General features: G+C 39.1%; 2 protein-coding genes and 1 long non-coding RNA gene across 4 annotated transcripts in view; 1 reads left to right on the top strand and 2 right to left on the bottom strand.

Annotated features, from left to right (window-relative positions):
* Positions 1-21,634, bottom strand: part of LOC139114657 (NACHT domain- and WD repeat-containing protein 1-like) — a 43,764-nt gene that overhangs the window by 21,481 nt on the left and 649 nt on the right. The window contains exons 1-3 of one of the 2 annotated variants that reach the window (XM_070676503.1): positions 9,553-9,858; positions 8,198-8,344; positions 7,603-7,680 (exon numbers count right to left, since the gene is read on the bottom strand). In XM_070676503.1, coding sequence (XP_070532604.1) covers positions 7,603-7,680; positions 8,198-8,344; positions 9,553-9,768 — 441 coding nt within the window. In that variant the 5' untranslated portion in view covers positions 9,769-9,858. Of the gene's footprint in view, positions 1-7,602; positions 7,681-8,197; positions 8,345-9,552; positions 9,859-21,634 lie in introns of those variants that run through there. The other variant, XM_070676504.1, reaches the window with a different exon arrangement.
* Positions 5,354-6,666, bottom strand: LOC139114656 (uncharacterized). Its single transcript, XR_011547922.1, has 2 exons — positions 5,921-6,666; positions 5,354-5,723 (listed from the first exon to the last, which is right to left on the bottom strand). It is a non-coding gene; the product is annotated as an uncharacterized lncRNA (long non-coding RNA).
* LOC139114659 (arylsulfatase J-like) overlaps positions 11,269-21,634 on the top strand; it is a 40,482-nt gene continuing 30,116 nt past the window's right edge. Inside the window, exon 1 of the mRNA XM_070676512.1 lies at positions 11,269-11,370. The gene's annotated coding sequence lies outside the window, so the exon portion shown is untranslated. The remainder of the gene's footprint in view (positions 11,371-21,634) is intronic.

Raw genomic sequence — 21,634 nt, 5'->3', positions numbered from 1 at the left:
ATCAATGACAATATAAATGAATCAAAATATCAACATTCGCAAGTACGGTCTTCAGAAGAGTGAAAATCGTGTAGAATCGGTAAAATACACACCAGTCCGATTCATGTATATAAAACTCTCACATGAATACACTAACCAGTGACGTTTTGGACCGTCAATTTTACAGAATTTACATTACAATCGTAACAGTCCCTCCACCACTGTGCATGTTACGTCCCCCAGGCAAAGCATGCAATGGGAGGGGGGATAGGAAGGGCAGAGTGACCTGTGTGAGTAGCGGCGCGAACACGATAAATAACGTGGAAGACGGAATTATTCACTCACTGATCTATGATCGAGACACCCTGGACTGGCAAACAAAGTAAGCAGTCGACGGTTGAAGGCATTTTTCACGCCTTGTCAACAATGTCACAGCCTCTAGGCCCTTCTCAGTGCCAACAATCAACATAACACTGACAGGTTGTCTGGGCTGCGACACTTTCTCGTATCGTGCAGTACGAGAGTTCGAGAACGTTGGTGCATGGGAGTGTCACATGCACTGAAACTTGGAGAGGGTAGCACCATTTAACATCGAAGGGGTAGGTACATTTCCAAGGTGGGAAGCCCAGATAATGGGAGTGAAGTGATCAGCTAATGTATTGAATGCTTTAAATGCACGGAAAAATTCAGAGGCTCATTCGAGCGCATGGTATCATAGTAGCCTACAGTAACAATGATTGGCATAAAGCGGTCAACCTCGCCACAATCTGCTTCGCAATTGACTTACGGGGGGGGGGGGGGGGAGGTAAAGATGTTTATGATACGTATCACTATTGGACACTGGCTCTGCATGGCAGGGCTGTGTGTTTACCGGCGTTATAACGGCCTTCCACCACTTGGTGTATGGTGCAAGGTGGGAAGCCCAGTGGTGGGAGGCCGTATAACGCCGGTAACACACAGCCCTGCTACGCATTACGTACGCTAAGGGACTGGTCAGTTTCTTCGGCCTGGGGCGGCGGTGGATTATTTTTTGCCGACGTCAAAAAGTTGCTAACCCGCCCTATTCCAAATTTTGAAAACAGGGTGAACCCCCCTATCCCAAATTTCGAAAACAGGGTGACCCCCCCCCCCCCCGCACACGATAACTGTAAAACAAAAGGTGGACATAAATTATATATATATATATATATATATATATATATATATATATATATATATTATATATATATATATATATATATATATATATATATATATATATATTATATATATATATTATATATATATATATATATTATATATATATATTTTACATTTTACATACATTTATATTTTAACAGTCATTCTGTGTTTTAATGAAATTGTTGACATGTCAGTTGTAACATAGAAATTTTAAAGTGTCAATCTTATAGTTTGAATACAGTACATTGTGAATGAGCTGTGAATGTTTTTCACACATTCAATGCTTAACCAGATGTCCTGAACAGAAATGGATGTCAATCATTAATATCAAAGAGGAAAAAGCAGTAAATCAAAAATTTTGATGGGTGTTAAGACTTGCCAGCCATCAATTAAATTACCTGAAGAGCCATACCGGTAGAGAGGTATTTTAGCCAAATCTGATGTATCAGGAATTTGTCATGCTTTTCATATGAAATGCAGATTTCATAACGGTACACTTTCACTTAGCAAACATCAAGATATCTCTGGCATATATCTCTGATTTATTAAAGTATGGCGCCCGAAGGGCGCGGAGAAAATATGAAACATCCTGATATCTCTGATATATATGTCTTGTATATTAAAGTCATGCACAGGAAGGGCGTGCTGAAAAATGTCTGATATATTAAAGTAATGCGCTCAAAGAGCACGCTGAAAAATATTGAACATACAGATATCTCTGATATATGTATGCCTGATATGTTAAAGTTGGGCACGCTGAAAAATATGTCTGATTATTAAAGTTATGCGCCCGAAGGGCGCGCCGAAAAACACAACTGAATGATGAAATTTGTGGCTGACACGATGCATTTTAGGCAATGATGAGCCTGTGTCGAAATTCAAAAACACACTGACCCCCCCTATTGGGCATTTCAAAATCATGGTGACCCCCTATCACCAAAGTCAAAAACAGGGTGACCCCCCCATGAATTCACCGCCCCCCAGGCTGAAGAAACTAACCAGTCCTAAAAAGAACCCAGCGATATCGACGACAATTCAAGTTGGCCTATTGTTGCCCACCGAGATGAAGATCAACAGACCAATAATATTGACATTAGACCTACCTGTGTATTTCAAAATGTAAATATGTTATTGGGTATAATATTTGTATGTCTGCATGATATAACCTACTCTGTCTGATTGTGGCATTACCTGTCTGTTGATTGTTTGCAATTTGATTGTATGTTTGTGAAGGAAAAAAACTAGAAAGATTAAAAAGTTTTTGACCGAGACCGAGGGTAAGGGTTCTCGGCTAAGACTGTGAGCGACATGGGCCTTGTTACCTGTCGGCTACATCAGTGCTATACTGTCACATGGCTCTGCGGCGTGTCTTGTGCATCGAAATATTGTTAGGCCTATACGTCGGCCGCATTTGATATGCAGGTTGCGTCACCTAGAATTATTTTAACAGTGTCACTGACTAAAGAAAATTGAAGCCAACATAAGCTTTAGGTACTAGAAATGATCAATATTTGCGGACGGCGAAGTACGAAGGTCTCTGTCTTGTATCAGTTTTGAATCTGGAGAGCTCCTCTTTCTAGCTTTTGTAGTGAGCTACTTTTCCGATTCCATTTTTACATGTCCTACCGTCAATTTATTTTGCCCCAAGAAGAATCGAACAGTACAATGTTTGAAAAGACTGAAATTCCTGTTTCCAAGAGGTATTTCCGAAATTGGTATCCAAATCAATCATCACTGAGGACGATGGTGTGAGCAGAAAGCTGTTTGATGATGATGATGATGATGATGATGAGTCTCATGATGATGATGATGATGATGATGATGATGATAAGTCTCACCATTCAAAGTTAGCAATAGAAGCTGAGCACGGTTTTTTTTTGTTTTTTTGGGGGGGGGGGTTATGGTGTATGTCCATTCTGATAAAAAAAAATTCGACTCATTGCTATTCGCTTCATCCGGCAAAGTGAGAAGAATATTTGGTTTCGTCATAGGTTGAAAGCACGGTCACTTGCGGCCCACAGAAGTGTGTATAATCATAGACTCCTGTTTTTCTCGAGAGTCTATGGTATAATTGAAGAGTATATATACACGTCTAAGGGCCGCGTAGGCGCAGACTGGAATTGCAGCCAAGTGAATGTGGTTCAAAGGGCCAATAACAGTAACTTTGACAAGATTTTCCGTATCGTTTGTTCAACAAATAGATTTCTTTGTTCTTCTCAAGTTTGTTGAAATATCAAGTATTAGCATTGAAAACAATTCATTGTGCACTCTGTGCAGTTTTCTTCTTATTCACCGAATTCTCGTTCAGACAAAATTCCTTTGTCTACACCATTGGTCACTGCATATGTGTTGTGGTGTGAAAAGTTAAACAGTGGACATTTTTAAGTACCTCTATTTTATTTTCTTTCCAGGTTATCTGTTTTGTAAGTTTGGCCATAGAACCAATGTTTTTCTCTAGGGTCTACGGTTTGGCATGGTTACTCGTTGTGTGCTATAGGGAATTCAAGACCACAAGAGCCATGAAAAATTGCCAGTATTCAGAAGGCGAAATATAAACACAAATTGGTAACTTGATCCGAAAATTTATTTCAATTAAGTGTCGAAAAATCCTGCCACGCTGAGGTCATGAACAAACAATTAGGCCAATAGGATTATTTCCACTGAGTCCCCTTACTTTCGCACTATAATTATTCCTGCTGTGTTCGGCTTTTTATGTACCGAGACTTTCTTCTCTCAAATAATTGTTTGGCAACAAGCACTTGATTATACTTGGAATGTGGACCCACTCAACTTAGTCAACATTCGTATGTCTGTAACTGTTTCTCGTGTGCAGTCTTATAGTGCCTGTTTGCACACACACACACATCAAGTTGTGTGTCCTAGGAAACCGAGATTAAATTCTCTTCTGGCGGTCTAATACTTGCAGGCCTACAGGTCTACTTCGACGTTGCGAGGCTATTAAAATGAGAATTTTGTCGAGACACAGCTGGTTCACTGCAGTGTGTCTCCTTCAAGTTGTGGGGGCAGAAAACTAACTTTTCATTTCTCTCTGCGTCAACATACAAAACCCAATGTGTTTTCAATTCCCACAAATACTTCCTGAAATACAGCACACTCAGATGCTATCGAGATAATCTGGATAATATTGGACTAGCTGTAGGCGTTGATTGTAGCATATATCCCTGGACGCTCCTTCTGAGCTTTTGATGGTATTTTATAATTTCTGGAAGGCCGAGCGATTGATACACTTCGTTTAGAATAAAACAAAAGGTAAATCAATTAATCTTCTAAGATGATGTGACCTTCTTGACCAAAGAATATGAGACATCTCTTTGATGCCACGCTATTAATAAATGACTTATTCGAATGTAAAATGAATTAAAATGACGCTTTCAGTTGCTTAGTGAAGGCTAAACTATGTTTCATATATATAATATTTCCCCAGAGATTTCGGATTAATTGAAAAATTAATTTTCTCTTTTACTTACTAGTCACAACACTGGTTCAAATAAAGCATTTTCCTTTGTAAATACTTCTGTGAAAATTATCACATGATTTCTGCTCTATCACTCGTCTTTTGAAAGTTGTAAAATTTCGCAGGAAAAACCCCAGTCGAAAATTCGTACCATCACAACTTATTTACTTTCATCTACTTTCCGCCGCGATGCATTCATATATTCTGTCCTCGGTGTACATTACAAATGTATCGTCCATTTCATTCTTGAAGTCAAACCTCGCCGTCTCTATGAATACTAGAATAGAACGTGTCCTTATTTGCTAACAAACTGGGGTTTTATTCTTAAGATCTCATTTTGGGCAAGTTCTACACTCTGTCATGAACGAAAATTTATCAGTTGGTATCATGATTCAGTAAACCGCTACGTGTATGTATATATGATTATACCACTCCAGGTCATGTGACCTATTGTTCTTGCCATCCATTTATCCCTGAAAACACGACTGACACCTATTGTTCTTATGCAAAATAAGTAATCAGTCATACTTTTATTCATATGTAAATAAGTAATCACCACACTTTAATGAAGAAAATCATTATCATATCAATAAAAGTGTAGTGATTACTTATTTAAATATGAAAAAAAGTATGACTGATTACTAATTTGCAAGAGAACAATAGTCAAGTCGAGATGTCTAAAGCATTCACACACATTCAATAACAAAATGAAGACAATTTGTTCAACTGATATGTTATAGCATCACATTTTATAATTCAATTTTAACTTTCTTTGGACCATGCTCAATGTAAGCAACATGATTTGTTGATGAAGACTGTCCATCTTTAGATTCGGCGTCTTCTTGGGTTGGACCAATCTTGTCTGTTTTGTTACATTGTTTTGTCGTAACTTGAGAAACTGGTTTACTTACAGATTCCTCTGATTTAACACTAGATGGAGGTGGTAGTAATATATTCGACACATGCTTTTGTTGTGCAGTAGACATACATTTGAGGCGCGTAAACCGTCATCTGATCTGTGACCTGTTTGTTCTTTGATAAGCTGCTCATCGAATCCCTGATGGTACAGAGATGTTGCCGCATTCGCCTGAAATTATCAAACACAAAACATGTCACAAATAGCATGGAAATAAGTACAGCCTTTTTGTAACGTTTGTGGAATAGTGGAAAGAAATTCTGTGATACTGCCGCATACACAACAAATTGTTTTGGTCAATGAATTTAATTTTATAACTTTACAGAATTCGTTTTGTGTATAAATATTTTAGTAAAAGAATAAATTACCTTGCCAGAATATCCAGTGTGCTGGCAGTCTGGCCAAGCCATCTTGCACATTTGCTTTGTGTAAAGACGTATATTTTCTGGCAGGAGAACTTGATTGGCAAGGGTCATCGATAGTACAATCCCGTCCGGTGTTATCATCGCCAAGTACTTTTTTATAAGTTGAAGTACACATCGTGGATTTTATGCGCTCCGTAGTAGCGGCTGCTCTTATAGGGCAGTTTGCCCGTGTAAAATCCACTTTAGTTGTTTTTACATGGCCGTCCATGGAACTCTAGGAAGTCTCTTGGGTCATCAGATCAGACAAGTTGACAAGGTCCATCTTGACCAGTCGAAAACACGAAAATGGTATTGAAAGCCTGATGCATCCACGAGGCAATCACATGCATCTACAGATTGAATTCCTTCTCGCTAGCCAATAGCCAACAAGATAGAGTAAGGCAAGCCATTTTATTTAACCAATCAGACTAAAACAGTTTCCTTCTACACAGGTGCATTATACCACTCTGTAGCCCTTATTCAAATGCAGATTTGCAGTTGACCAGAGCCCTTGTCCTACTTGTCTGGGATAGGTCATTCTCCCCAACTCGCATGCCAGGTGCATAATGACCTCTGTGAACCTTTAGACGTACAATGAGTCACTCCATTCCATTGTTGGTATTCAAATCAAAAGTAGACGATTTATTGACAGTAATTTTCAAATTTTAGAGAAGATTGGCCTGTTTTTCGTGGTATAAGTCGTTAATCGCACCTCGTAGTGTGCTGTTACAGTTGTAATCACCACACTTATGGTCAGGAACTTGTAAACATCACTCGGCCTTCGGCCTCGTGATGTTTACAAGTTCCTGACCATAAGTGTGGTGATTACAACTGTAACAGCACACCTACTCGTGCAATTAACTATACTAACATTGTTATTATCCCCAGAGCTTTTCAAGATGATAGTGATCGTGGTCACAGTTTTAGCAATGAACGTAAATGAAGCACAGCTTTGCCTATCGTGGTTGTTCACCTTAGTTTATATTTTTTTTACTGTACACTGCTAAAATATGCTTTTAAGGGTGCCCCCTGTTGTATATGTACAAATTATAGTCCAAAGATTTCATATTTGGTCACTGGAAAAAGTGGCCACTAATGTTCTATGTGCTCGATATTTGGGGAGATCGCCTTCTTGATTATAGCACGAATGAACGGTTTTGAAAAATGTCTTCCCATGAAGACAAATTTATTTTCACAGCCTCAAGATAAAATGCGTTCTGTAGTTTAAACCAGCGAGTGTTAAAGACGAAAAGAAATTCTTACGTTCGTATGGACGAATTTTACATTAACATTACCATCTACTAAAATAAATTTATGCAAACCCTTCGCCAATAGAAATTACTAATTTGTCTTATTCTTGTTCAAAGGTACGTTTAAAAAACAAACCATTAAGTAGATTAAAATATCAAATTTCAATTGATTGTTTCATATATTCCTATGAGTAGATCTACACCATGTCGTTGGAGACACAAGTATGTAATCGTTATCCCATTATAATGCAATAATCTAATTTTGTTTCAAACAAGCTGTTTCAATAAACAGAGCAACTGCTGAACGTTGGGTAACCAAAGCAACGAATAGGTCTGGAACATGCCTCATGATCAGCAACTAACGCCACGTGTCACAATAGCCATATACGAACTTACCCTGAGGTACCGAACAATTTTGCGATCATTTCGCTGACGCAGTCTTCTCTCGGGTATACGCCAATGTCGATCGCCGATCTGCCAACAGATGTAGAAATAGAAAACGATTTAGATTCTCTCACGGTGACGTTTCACCTCTGACTCACACAATCTGGTTCTCGACTGAAAAGCACATAAGGAGATGAATACGCTCCAGCGATTTCTTTGTTATTAAAAACTTTTGCATCGATTTGTAAACAGATTATTTATACCTCTGCCTCATCGCATAGGGCAACAACAAACATACACCATTATGTCTTTCAAGCACCTATTATGGTTCCCTTCACTCAATGCAGGTGTATTTGATATCAGCACTTTCTTTCGCTTTAGATTACTTTTAAAATGGTTTTGAAGGATGGGCAGTTTGCACCGTAAAACGCATGATCACCGACAATTTGTCCCTTTTTGAGTTAATATTTTAAGATCGATATAGGTCACACATTGTGCTGCACAGACCATATCAGTGAACGATACGGTTGTTTACGCTGAACACAAAAATTGGAAAAAAGACAAGGTTTTTCATGTTTCAAAAGTCTGTCACGGCGTTTAGACTTACCTCCTCGGCAAGTGACGGGTTCGGTGCCAGTCCCAAATCACGCCCCTGCAGTGAACTACTGTAACCGACTTTAGTTGGTGAACTGAATCGTTGACCGGTGGGCACGGGTGGAAATGAAACGCTTCGACCTCCTTCAGGTGAAGAATACTGGAATTAAGAAGACAGAAAAATGATAAGATGACACAGAATATAAAATCACTGCATAGACCCTATTAAAGCATCACAACTATTAGATACTAGGGAAATACCGAACAATTCAATATCTGTCTTTGTATCATAAACCATGAATAAAACATCAATAGTAAGTAGTACATCAAGACGTTTGAAAGAGAAATGCTACAATTCTATCTTGGATCAAAAGTCACGATAGAGTATAAGAGATGAATGGTGTGGAACTTGCTTCGCTCTTGGAAAAGAAAGAGAAACAAAATAAGAAAGGGGCTATAATAAGCTTATGTGTAAGATTATAAGGTGTGAGCTTAACAAAGAAGACATTTTGGTATACACAGGTCACAGTCGCAAAACATGCAAATATTTTTTGGACATTTATCAACCATGCGATCGATGAAATGTCTTGTTTCATTAATAGCCTCACCAAGAAATGCTTGTTGTTGTTGAACAGTTGAACAAGATTGTTAAAATAGCTCTGCAAGTAAAGAATTTTGAGACTGCGCTGTTTATTCACTTGACAACAGTTTTGGAATAGTTGGAAACAATGATTGCAGCTGACAGAGAGATCGTTGATTTGTAAGATTCGTGCGTGCCTATGGTTGCTACTTGACAATCGTTGTCGGGATTTATCGTTAACCATGGTAATGTGACTACCATGCAGCTCGACATTTCTAGACAACACTGTGAATGGACGTTTCCCCGCCAGCCAACAACTACTTGCAAGTTATACAGTGCTTGTTGTGGTGGGCATATTGCTGTCAGCTTATAGAGGTACAGGCTGTCTTCAACAAATAATAATAGATGTTAACTACTACACGAGTTCATGTTCAAGAACTGCCGCACATAAACTGAAATGGATCAGATCTTGGCGTAACGTAGATACTAGAAATGACGGGGTGAAAGGGGAAAGCAGAATAATTCAGGAGTATTGTATGATACGAGTGTCCCCGTTTCACTGGTATCGGTTGACAAACCGCTTAGACCTGGAGTGTTAGAAGTCTAAAGCGGCGACACTGTATTGCCTTGTAACTAAAGGCAACAGGTGTATTACGCCTTCTTGCATAAGTACTGTCCCAGAAAATCCCCTTGATTTCAACCTTTCCATGGATACTGACTTCCTTAATCGGTTCAACCTGCTGTTTGTATTTCATGCCGTTGTACGAAGTACACAGTTTCAGCCTTACCGTCTTGTTGGTGATTTTCGATGGGACTATCAGTCCAGCAGCCAGAGCCTCATCAAGCACAGCGATCCGTGGCAACAACGGCAAGTGTCGTAAGTTTTCCGGTTCCAGTTTTTCCAACTTGTGTTTCATTTTCCAGTACATATCCTTCCGAAATTTGTCCTGCATGTTTGCAGATGGTGCGGGTCGATAGGCGGGCCTTGTGGTGACTGAATACATGCCGGCCCACTTAACACGACCGAGAGAACGTAACTATGATACCTGAGCGTCAGTGACCTAGGTAAACAGAACACGGATTCTAGCAAGCCAAGCCAAGACCTTTGTCCAGCTATTATCCAAGCTCCCGACAGGCAGGTCTTTTCAAGTCTGACAGACTTTCACGATTCGGCAAACTCGCGCTCCAAAAAGGACCTTTGAAGAGTGAAATTAGAAAGTTTTGAGCCTCCTTCGCGTCAAATTTGTAATTAAAAGAGCTGACAATCACGGTCCCTCTGACAACTCTCAAGCTGTGCCAACTTGCAGCACGCAGCAGCTTTGCCCAGCGGGTAGTCAAATGCCTTGGCATAAAGACACACAAGTAGATTTTGTTTTGGTTGCCGATGACAACAATACCGTTAAATGCAGTTCACTGACGGTTGACCACCGAGCGATACAATGATTATCATCATATCAATTGTTACTTGTCGATAGTTTATCACATTCAGGTTGATGTGTATCTCATACAACTCATCTGTATTTTACAGTCACCACACCACGTGATCGTCGAGGGACGTGTACAGGTGTGACAAAGTCTGCATGGGCCAACAGATTTAATATACATGTATTCCAGTACCACATTTTAACCCCCGTTGTTCGACAGTATGATGATTTTTCTCGCTACTGCAATCAGTAAAATTCGATAGGAAGCTTAGGCGATAAATCTTATTTGTTAAGCTTTTTGTTTTTCTTGATTGGAGCTCAGAAAGATTTTACTGTAATTTTCTTATCGCCTCATGCCCCCTGCTCTTCCCTGTTTCGCGGGTTAATTTGCTTATTTTTCTTTTGTTTTAGGGCTTTTTTTGGTTATTTGATGGACAGACGCGATGGTCAATAATATGCATAAAAGTGTCCTTCATTTTACTTTGGGAAGAGTTGAAAAACGTATATCATCTTTCATTTTTCTGTACAGTCCTGTATAGTGTATAAATAATGGAACAAGTATCGAGACAGGACGCGTCGTTCTGTTTGCTGAAAATTCCGTATCGAGGGCGCTGTACGATTTACCTTAGGCAGTCTACTGCTTCACATGTATTGTTACGTGCAGATCCTGACTGCAGGCATCCGTCATTAATCCTTGGTTGAGTACAGTGCCCGTACTTCGTGTACTTTCAAGGTCTTGAAACTTCCTTTATCCCCTTTCACTAATTGTACCAGACTATTCTTTCATAGGAACTCAAGAAGTGATGACGCAAACGCAATGACGCGAACGTAACGATACACTGCTATATCCAAGATGTTAAGTGCAATGGAATACTCGGATGTTATTCGCAATTTTATCTCTGTTTTCTCTAACACTCAAATTTTACACTCTTTGACGTGATAACATGAGACAGACCAAGAAAATTTGAATTTCATTATCTCTCTGCTTTTAGGTCGAATACCCCTCGGAGACAGATATTCAGACTCCAAATTTTTACAACACTTTGCCGATGTGTCTTTTGTGTAGACTCAATTTGAAGATTATGGGATAAATGAGCTTTACACAGTCTTATTTTTCTGTAAATTTAGTTGTTGCCGTTAAGTCAACAAAGGAATAGCCACCAATTTGATCATTAAACATCGGTAAGTATTACATAATTTGCTTTTCTAATATCATAATTTGCATGGTCGTCACTGATTTTTATTATTACTTCTGAAAGCAAATGGTTCAAAGTTTCCATAGGAAAAGTCTAACGCAAAAGTTTAAATCTTTAAGCTTCGAAGCCCCTACTACCACATCCCTAAAATTGAACTTATTATATTGTCAAAACCGACTCGGACCTCGATGAGGGTATCAAATTGTAATGAAATGGTTCATGCTGTTCTGGAATCACGATTAAGGGGAACTTCAGACCACAGTACGCGTAGATGGAGTAAATATATAGATCAGGCGACACAGGAATTAACGTTGCGCTCGAAACTTTATTTCCCCAGGTCAGCCTGAAGGCTGCCTGGGACAACCCTTAGCTCCGAGAACCTGGAGATATGCTCACTCCAAGGCTCCCAAAGTCCGACTCCAAAATTTACAATACTTTGTCGACAAGAAAACTTGCCAACGCTAGTTTCACAATGATTAATACGTAGTATGCATGAGACATGTCACAACACCATTGTTTTAAATCCAAGCTGTGAAAATATGAAAAGTGATACTTAACAGCTACAGTTCTGATAAAAGTTCGACTACATTGTCTTTCTATTGTCCAACCTTGCGTGAGACATTTCATGCATAATCATAGGAATTCACGAGACATGCGGGTGCCTGGAATGGCGTTGCCATTGAATTTAAACAGAAGAGACTTGAAAATGTAAATTTGCATCCAATTTTGAAGAATTACACCTCCGGTAAATCGTGGGAATTCAAGCCCAAGTGGCGAAATGTTGAAATTTGGCGAATTACTAGAATGAAGATTTACAGTAACCGATACAAATTATAGAAACATGACATCGTTCTTTCTCCCACAAAGGCTTGCCCTCAAGCCTTATAAAAGGTGTCTCAAATATGGATAGAATACAAAATTATTACGTTTACACAAAATACACAAGGAAAGTATAGAATTTCAGAAGAACATCAAGTGGAAAGTACAATTTTTGTTTGTAATTAGAAACATGACATCGTTATTTGAAAATAATCGAATAATGTATGTGTTGCAGTGCTGATAGCAGATGTATACAAGCTGTATCGAGCAATGTCCGCGGTTATGTTTGTGATCAAAAGTTTCTCCCAGTGAGATCCGTTTCTAGAACAATTTCGATTACCATATTGACGATGTTCAAATTTAAAAACTAACTATTCAACTCTCCAACCCCCCAACCCTTCGTATCGGAGACGTCTTACGCGTAGCACTGCAGCGTCGGTAATTCTCGTAGCTCTATAATTATATTCACTTAATAAAAAAAACACTCCGAATCCCCAAACCAACCCGCGTAGATGAGACAAACGAGTATAAATAATTAGATTTCTCTGTTGAACAATACCAATATTTGGGATTAAAGCGAGTCTACTATACTAACTATTTGACCACAAAAGCCCCTCGAACAATTGTCAAATTCAGTTCGCAGACAAAAGACGCAGTTCCAACGATCATACACAGTTCTCTTGTTCAACTTATGGATATGTGCGCTATATAAGAACCAAATATTATTATTATTATTATTATAACTTCGACAAATCTCGAATCTGCTCACCCTTCAAAATGTTAATACTGTTATCTTCTCATGGTTGATCTACCTTGACGTGCTCTTCGCTAGCTTCCTTGGGTTGAATGATTCAGCTTGCCTCTGTAAATACCATCTTCTTCTGTAATTTTTTTCGGTCTGAATTCTGCATTGTCCATCCTTTATGTCATCCGGGGAATTTCACTCAGGTGTCCGGGAGCGACTCGCTTCTCGCAGTTCTATCGGGAAATTCCATTCAGCTTTGCTGTGAGAGGCTTCGTTTTCTTCGTTTTCGGGGAATCATGCAGCTCAGATTTTGGCAGAACGACTCGCTTTGTAGCTCGAGGCTCGACCAAACACCACATTTGGTCGATATTGCAACCGGGTTTAGTTCTCCACCATAAGGAGAAGTGTTCATGCTGTTCTGGAATCACGATTAAGGGGAACTTCAGACCACAGTACGCGTAGATGGAGTAAATATATAGATCAGGCGACACAGGAATTAACGTTGCGCTCGAAACTTTATTTCCCCAGGTCAGCCTGATGGCTACCTGGGGCAACCCTTAGCTCCGAGAGCCTGGAGATATGCTCACTCCAAGGCCCCCAAAGTCCGACTCCCAAATTTACAATACTTTGTCGACAAGAAAACTTGCCAACGCTAGTTTCACAATGATTAATACGTAGTATGCATGAGACATGTCACAACGCCATTGTTTTAAATCCAAGCTGTGAAAATATGAAAAGTGATACTTAACAGCTACAGTTCTGATAAAAGTTCGACTACATTGTCTTTCTATTGTCCAACCTTGCGTGAGACATTCCATGCATAATCATATGAATTCACGAGACATGCGGGTGCCTGGAATGGCGTTGCCATTGAATTTAAACAGAAGAGACTTGAAAATGTAAATTTGCCGCAAATTTTGAAGAATTACACCTCCGGTAAATCGTGGGAATTCAAGCCCAAGTGGCGAAATGTTGAAATTTGGCGAATCACTAGAATGAAAATTTACAGTAACCGGTGCAAATTATAGAAACATGACAAGGGCATGACGTTCTGTCTAAGGGATTAGCAGATCGTGTTTGTTGGTCGAAAGTGGTAAATATGTGCAAAACAGAAATTAATTAAATTATTGCAGCTTTTTGAAAAATACAGTGTATATCAGCATGGTTGGAAAAAGAAAAAGAAGTGTTTAATTATTGAAGAAAATCTATGCAATCCTTGCAAGTACAAAATCAATTAAAGCTGCAAGCAGCGTTTGCGAGGCCCAAGCAGTTAACATGGTTGATCTTGCACTAATGATATTATGTGCAAAATTCGAGCTTGAAAAAGTAGGATTTTGAACATCATCTAATAGTTACTGTACGTTTCACTTGGAATTTAATATTTTACGGAAAATCCAATATGGCGGCCAAACCACGTGACCGATCCAAACGCCTTTCGCAAACTTGAAAGAGATCACACTTAAGATGTTACACATAAAATTTCAGCTCAATCGGTGTGTTGGTTGTGGAGAAGAAAATTTTTAAAGATTAAATCATGATTTTCTTAAAATCCAATATGGCGGCCAAACCACGTGACCGATCAAAACGCCTTTCGCAAACTTGAAAGAGATCACACTTAAGATGTTACATATCAAATTTCAGTAGAATCGGTGTGTTGGTTCTGGAGAAGAAGATTTTTGAAGATTAAATCACGATTTTCGCAAAATCCAATATGGCGGCCAGACCATGTGACCGATCAAAACGCCTTTCGCAAACTTGAAAGAGATCACACTTAAGATGTTACATATCGAATTTCAGTAGAATCGGTGTGTTGGTTCTGGAGAAGATTTTTGAAGATTAAATCACGATTTTCGCAAAATCCAATATGGCGGCCAAACCAAGTGACCCATCAAGACGCCTTTCGCAAACTTGAAAGAGATAACTCTTAAGATTTTACATGTGAAATTTTAGTCGAATCGGTGTTTTGGTTCTGGAGAAGAAGATTTTTAAAGATTAAATTGGTATTTTTCAAAAATCCAATATGGCGGCCAAGGTCACGTGACCGCATGCAATTTTATTGGCAAATTTTTAAGACCTTAGGCCATGCTTGCTGTAACAAAAATTTCAAATCGACTAGACCCCTAGGTATTCAGGAGAAGCCATTTTTAGATTTTTGGAAAATCCAATATGGCCGCCAGGTCATGTGACCAATCAAAATTTGTATACCCAGGTGCACGAGATCTCATAGGTACCTATTAGCCCTGCAAGTTTCAGAAGTTTGCGGTAAGCGGTGTTTGAGTTCTAGGTCGACAAAAAAGAGCGGAAGAAAAAGAAGAAGAAGAAAGTTGAATTCCTACGAAACCAATAGGGGCCCAGCCGGTAGGCTTGGGCCCCTAATTATCAAATTGTGTCATGAAAACGTTTTTATTTCCATCCACCGTCTCCCGACTTGAAGACGTAAATGTCAGGCCCACATCTTATGTTTTTATTACACTTCCAAGCGTCTCTGTTATATTCTTAAGAGAACAATCGGTCTTGGACGGTCGTTTATGTAGTTACTTAGTTAGTCAATTACTTTAGATATTCAAGTACTGGTCTTACTGAGTGACTGACTGACTGCCTGCCTGACTCACTCACTCACTACGCACGCGAGAGAAATTAGCTGAGCAAAATTTCATTCGAGGCTTTTTGCTCACCTGATTTCTCTCGTGTTCGACGGATTACTTTCTTACTCACTCACAAATTCAGAAAAAATTGCACGATAAATGATCAGTTTTTGTATAGTAATCGCCTTAGTTGTGGTCTCTAGATCGTTTCAACTGTTTCCCCTCATGGGATTTCAGTTTGTTAGATGACAAATAGGTCACGCACTGAGATTTTGACAACTTCATTTGGTTGCAGTAGAGCAATGACATTATAAATATTTCAGGAGACAAAAGGCAAATACTATGTTAACCTGTAAACTAAATGTCGACTGGAGCTATACCGGGTCATTTCATCCGTGCCTGTATGTACCGTCTATATGATAAAAATATATAAACTTTAACCTTTAGCACCTATACTATTCAGTCAATCGATAACACACCTTTATAAAATTAAACTACAATACCAACAAGTTGTACAACAGCAACCTGTCTATAATTACATTAAAGTACGCAATAAACTTCTAAAGAACCAACGCCATTGCGGGCAATAAAATGAGTCAACGTTTTATAGCGACTGGTTAACCGATTTTAAGCACTAGTATAGGTAATAGGTAATTGCGCGTGTAAGATATTTTCAGATGCACTGAATAAGAATCTCACTGTACATACCACACACGCAAGGTGTTCAGTGACAACAATTTATATAAGCTAATTTCCTGTACATATATCACAAAAAGTCGTCAAGACTGGCATCCAGTCTACGACTTCTACACTAAACACCTCGGTGTTTTCACGATATCATTTTCTATGCACGCTCGGTCAAATATGCGTGTCCAGCCACGCTCTGCAAATTTGATTTATTTCCTAATGCTAGCGACCACCGTGTTTGCCGTGAGTGGACGTGACGTCACGAAAAAGGTCAATGCTAAAAGACAGTCTGAAAGAAGTTTCTTAACAACCATGGACAACCATCGTTCAGTGATTAAAACCTAAGATGATTGTCACAAGGATGGACCGTGACATTGGTGAAATCATAATCTTCTGGACTGTCTTATTTCAAAACAGGTAAAATGCCGTTCCTAGGCGATGATGGATGAAGGTAGTCCAAAGATCAAAATAAGAATACCCACTTCAGATTGTGTTTCTGCTGACTATCGATTCAAAATCGATTTGTGGATGGAATGCATTGCGTATAGGTCAGATACCTAATTTTAGAAACCACTTTTACAACATATAATAAACATTTGACTGAGCTTTCTTTTTCTTTTTCAGTTTATCCAAATCGACGTACAGATCATTTCAGATTTTAAAAAAGTAAACGGAACAATCTGGTGGTGGTGGTGGTTGTGGTGTTAGCGACCTATATTTGTCTGTCAGCATTGTTGTTACGTATATATAAATTCACAGTTTTAGCAAACCACCCAACGAGAGTTTAACCAGTTCGCGACATGTGGGCACCAGTGCTATCGAGTGCGTAATGAATTGGTCATTAACCGAGTGGTACCACCAATCGCACCGGTTTCCCGTCATCTAAATTGAAGTAATCTTCGGGATGACTTGGACAGGTTCAAAGGTGATTCATCTGATGTATGGATATATAATAAACACCAAGATCGATTTTTGTCAATAGTTGTACAAGGTGTACTCTCTCGTACGGGAAATGTGTTCAATATCTAGTTCTGTAGATATATGATTCAGTTGATTTAGTACAGAAAGGGTCTGTTTGGTCTCATCTTGACGCAATTCAACCTGGGATTTCAGTGTTTCTATATTTGACTTACGCAGGCATTGTATCAACAATTTCGTCCAACTGTTCCAAAATGGCCAAATCACTGCAGCTGTCAAATTGATGACTGTCTTGACGATGGCCGGGGTGAAATCGAATACATACATACATGCATACATACATACATGCATACATACATACATACATACATACATACATACATACATACATACATACATACATACATACATATATGCACTATATAGGCCTATATGCAATATTTAAAAGCTATCTACTGTTGATTGACCAATCAGAGTGTTCAATTCAGGGTGTTTTATTTACTCGTAAAGCCTTGGTCACCAAATTCCAGAAACGAATGACAGCGCCGTAGTAAAGTACTGTCCAATCAAAAGTGAACATGTCATATTCTGTAGACATCTGGTACGTTTCAATATTCAAATTTGGTAACACAGCGGAAACCAGCTGCAACACAAAATCTGCTGTGCCCTAGGGCATTTATATAATGTGCCCTAGGGCATTTATAGGATGTTCCATTACATTGGAAGGCTATTTCACAAATAAAAGTTTTAATTCATATCCTAAACATGTTACATTGACAAAGGGGACGGTTGACGTAAACACATTGAAAACGAAAATATATCAGTTAGGGCGATAGTTTTTAAGTCGGATAAAACCCTCGTACTCGGGCTCTTCTGGTATATAAAGTCCAACCCTACGATAAAATGTCTCGGCCTGCGGCCTCGACATTTTATCGTTGGGTTGGACTTTATATACAGAAGAGCCCTCGTACTCGGGCTTTATCCTATACACACACACACACACACACACACACACACACACACACACACAACACACACATATATATAATATATATATATATATATATATATTTACATATATATATGAATGTGTGTGCATATGTGTATGTAATACCTATATACCATGGTATGTGTCATTATCCATTTGTAGTTGCAATGCCTACTTATCAGAGAACAATATCACCATTTTCAATGAATGATTGCCATTCCCCGTGATCACTAGGTGTCTGATTTTGTCCCGTGTTGTAGGTTGTTACTCTGCATTAAAATTGTATAAGTCAATTCTAGCAATTCTACTTTCTGATTATCTGAGGATATTTTGTTTCTTTGGAAACGTAAAAAAGTGACAGGCATAGTTTGTCATGTGACACTGGTAAGTAACAAAACAACGACTGTACAAATATTGCGTTGATCGGTATCAGCTTAGTCTACGATAACATTTGACCCTAGACACACAACAAAGTTATTCAACTTACGCCTACTGGTGTATATTTTAAAGCGTTATAAGTTTGTTTTGTAATCATATACTTAGAATGGTCAGTAAGGGCATGGGCTATGTTATTAAATAATTGACTGGACCTTCCAATTTTCAGCTTAAACCAGTAAATCAACGAAGACTGTTCGTTATTTCCAATCCAAGGTTACTACATTCTCCAAGCGGAACCATACATGGGATATCAGTTACACAAATATGCAATAAATATTATGCCGTCAGATTCCAATGGTGCGATGTTCTCAGCCTTGACATCGACCCCAATTCTAACGTAGCGAGCCAAAATGACAGGGGAGAAAAGAACAAATTTTATATGAAACACCAATTACTGTAGCCTTGCTCTATAATTCAAACGTGAACATTGTTTATGAGTGCGCGTTAAACCTCTCTTGTGATTTTAGTGCCAGTTATGTGCTTCGCATCGTACAGCATTTAGAAACAGCCTCGAAGATCAGGAGATTCACGGTAATTCGGTCCAGCATTCAGTGTCGACTCTATGATTAACCAAAGGCTGGGCGTACAAGAAAGGAAATTTTGACAGCGTCATGACATAGTGTTGACTATTGAAAACTTGTCGGAATTTACGAGTTTTGTTGTGGCCTATCTAATTTGTCAGTGATGTTGATCAGACATTCGTCGAGCAATTCGTCACCAAACAATTCTAAGGCTTTTCATCTGTATGTAGTCCAGGTAACTTAAGATTCCATAGCATCTTAAAAAGGTTTCCATGCCGTGTTCACGACTGAAACTGGACGAAGCATTCAGAAATGTCTTTGTTGGATGTTATTTGGGGTTCAGTGGGGCACATCGTGTCTGAATGAACAGTAACAAATTTACAGGTGGGCGTTCACTAACAGAAATAAGCTACTGTAGATTGCCGGTCATAAAGGATGCGTTTCCTCGACACATGGTTCATGATGCCACGGTACGAAGCACAACTATCTATTCCATGAAAGGGATTGAAAAGAAAGCTGCATAACTTATTGTAGTTAGTGTTTAGGCAAGCACAGTCCCTGGTTTAGAAAACAGGCCGTTCTATCGCTGTCACATGCCGCATGTTACAAAGTGAATAGAGACGCACCGAGTGATTAAATTATCCATTGTGCGTGCAGTCTCTGTGCCGTATAAGCTTAACGATTGCCTCAATCACAGTAAACAGAAGGTGAACTGCGCCTCGCTTCTCTAACTTTCAAAGCGCACCTGGCATTAGACAACGAAATGTCTACATAAATAGTGATCACAATTTGAACGTTAATTGGGCTGTTTAGCAGAATTCTTCATCAGAAGTTAGCTACCTAAATTAGCATTTACTAGCGAAAGATTATATTTATAACATTTCTATTTGCCGCTTTAAATATGAATAAATAATTGGACAGTGTTAGTTCCTCTTGTCGCAAATGTTAGGCTACTGACATTTGTAACTTTTCGTGCAAAATCCACGCTGGTGTGCTAATTGCCATCGCAGACGCTTCCTTGGAGTTGATTATTTTGTCACATCGGTGACCAGCTAATGATGCAACGATTTGCAAGTTTGTACACAGCAACGCGTAGTAATATCTTTGCTAGGTTGAGTCGGAGATCCAGGGTTTATAACGGTGTAGCCCGATTTCGAGTCGCAGAAAAGTTCATTGTTTTGTTGATAAATTCTTATCACATATCTCGGGTGCCCGCCACTGATCAAATATTTATTCGATGTGTTCATTTATCATTTCATTGATTGGTCCTGTAGCGCCATTTTGATTTGAAACGAAGTATACGAATAAGTTACAAAACTTTGAAATATTTGGCCAGGTTGGATGCTCAGATATGTGGCATTTCGAGAGGATAACCTAATGGACTGAACAAACATGTAGTATTTTATATGTTACACAAAGTTTATAAGGTGAAAGTTTCTATGATTTTGCTCTCGATTTTTGCCAGGAACGAGGAGTCCTAGTCTGTCTGTCTCTCTCCTCCCCTCTCTCTCTCTCTCTCTCTCTCTCTCTCTCTCTCTCTCTCTCTCTCTCTCTCTCTCTCTCTCTCTCTCTCTCTCTCTCTCTCTCTCTCACAGCGAAGACATACGCCATCGCTCTTGGGCAGTAGATTTCCAAGCCAATATCATCTTACTGTATTATATGTCCCCGTAATCATTTTGTAGTTTACATGGGTGACAAAACAGTAACTCAATCTATACGTTTATGGTTCAAAGTTATAACACAACAAGAAGGAAGTCGTTGTTTGTTGTTATTGCTGTGCTTGTCTTAGAGGAAGAGGTCAATACTCCCGTACAGAGAGGTTGTACGTGTTTGTTACAATGAATTCTGCACTGTCGGGTTGTCCTTGGTTACAGGGCCGATATCAAGAACGCGTTAAAATTCCCATTTCTTTATCCTGAGAAGATTGGGAATCAAATGCTCAAATAGGATCTTCAGATACCAGCAATTTTCAAATAACGATCATGTTCATGACAACCGACAAATATTTTGGGAAATCAGTTTGAGCTGATGAGATGCGGAGATTAGGGGAACAAGGAAGCAGATACTATGCAGATGCATGTCTTTGCAGCAAACTCTTGGTATTTTTATCTTGGAGCAAACATAGTTAACATTTCAACTGGGATTACAAGCCCTAGCGGCGATTTAGGTGTCGGCTATGCCTGTAAGACTACATCGTGCCATAACCATACTGATTGTAAGTGACCTTTAGAATGCCAACTGGCCGTATAAGACCGTATCTATGGTATTGTGTACAGTGTGGTAGACGTTTGTACGGAGATTGTTGTCCGACAGAGTGACTTGTAAAACACTATGTCAACTCTAACAATGTGTGATCATACACAATCCTCGATACAGTCGGGGCGTTCCAACGTCCGAATTTAAAGATACCATTCAATCTGGGGCCTTCAGAACGTCGAAGAAGGCGACAGAAGTTCTTGGGGAGCAATTGTACAGACATTTTAAAGTTGCCCCTGACCATTCATAAGTTTACAATGGAACGTACGAGACTTTGGCCGGAGAAATAACTC

This window comes from Ptychodera flava, chromosome 16, assembly GCF_041260155.1.
Source record: "Ptychodera flava strain L36383 chromosome 16, AS_Pfla_20210202, whole genome shotgun sequence".
Lineage (NCBI taxonomy): Eukaryota > Metazoa > Hemichordata > Enteropneusta > Ptychoderidae > Ptychodera > Ptychodera flava.
This window is presented reverse-complemented; position numbering and strand designations above follow the sequence as displayed.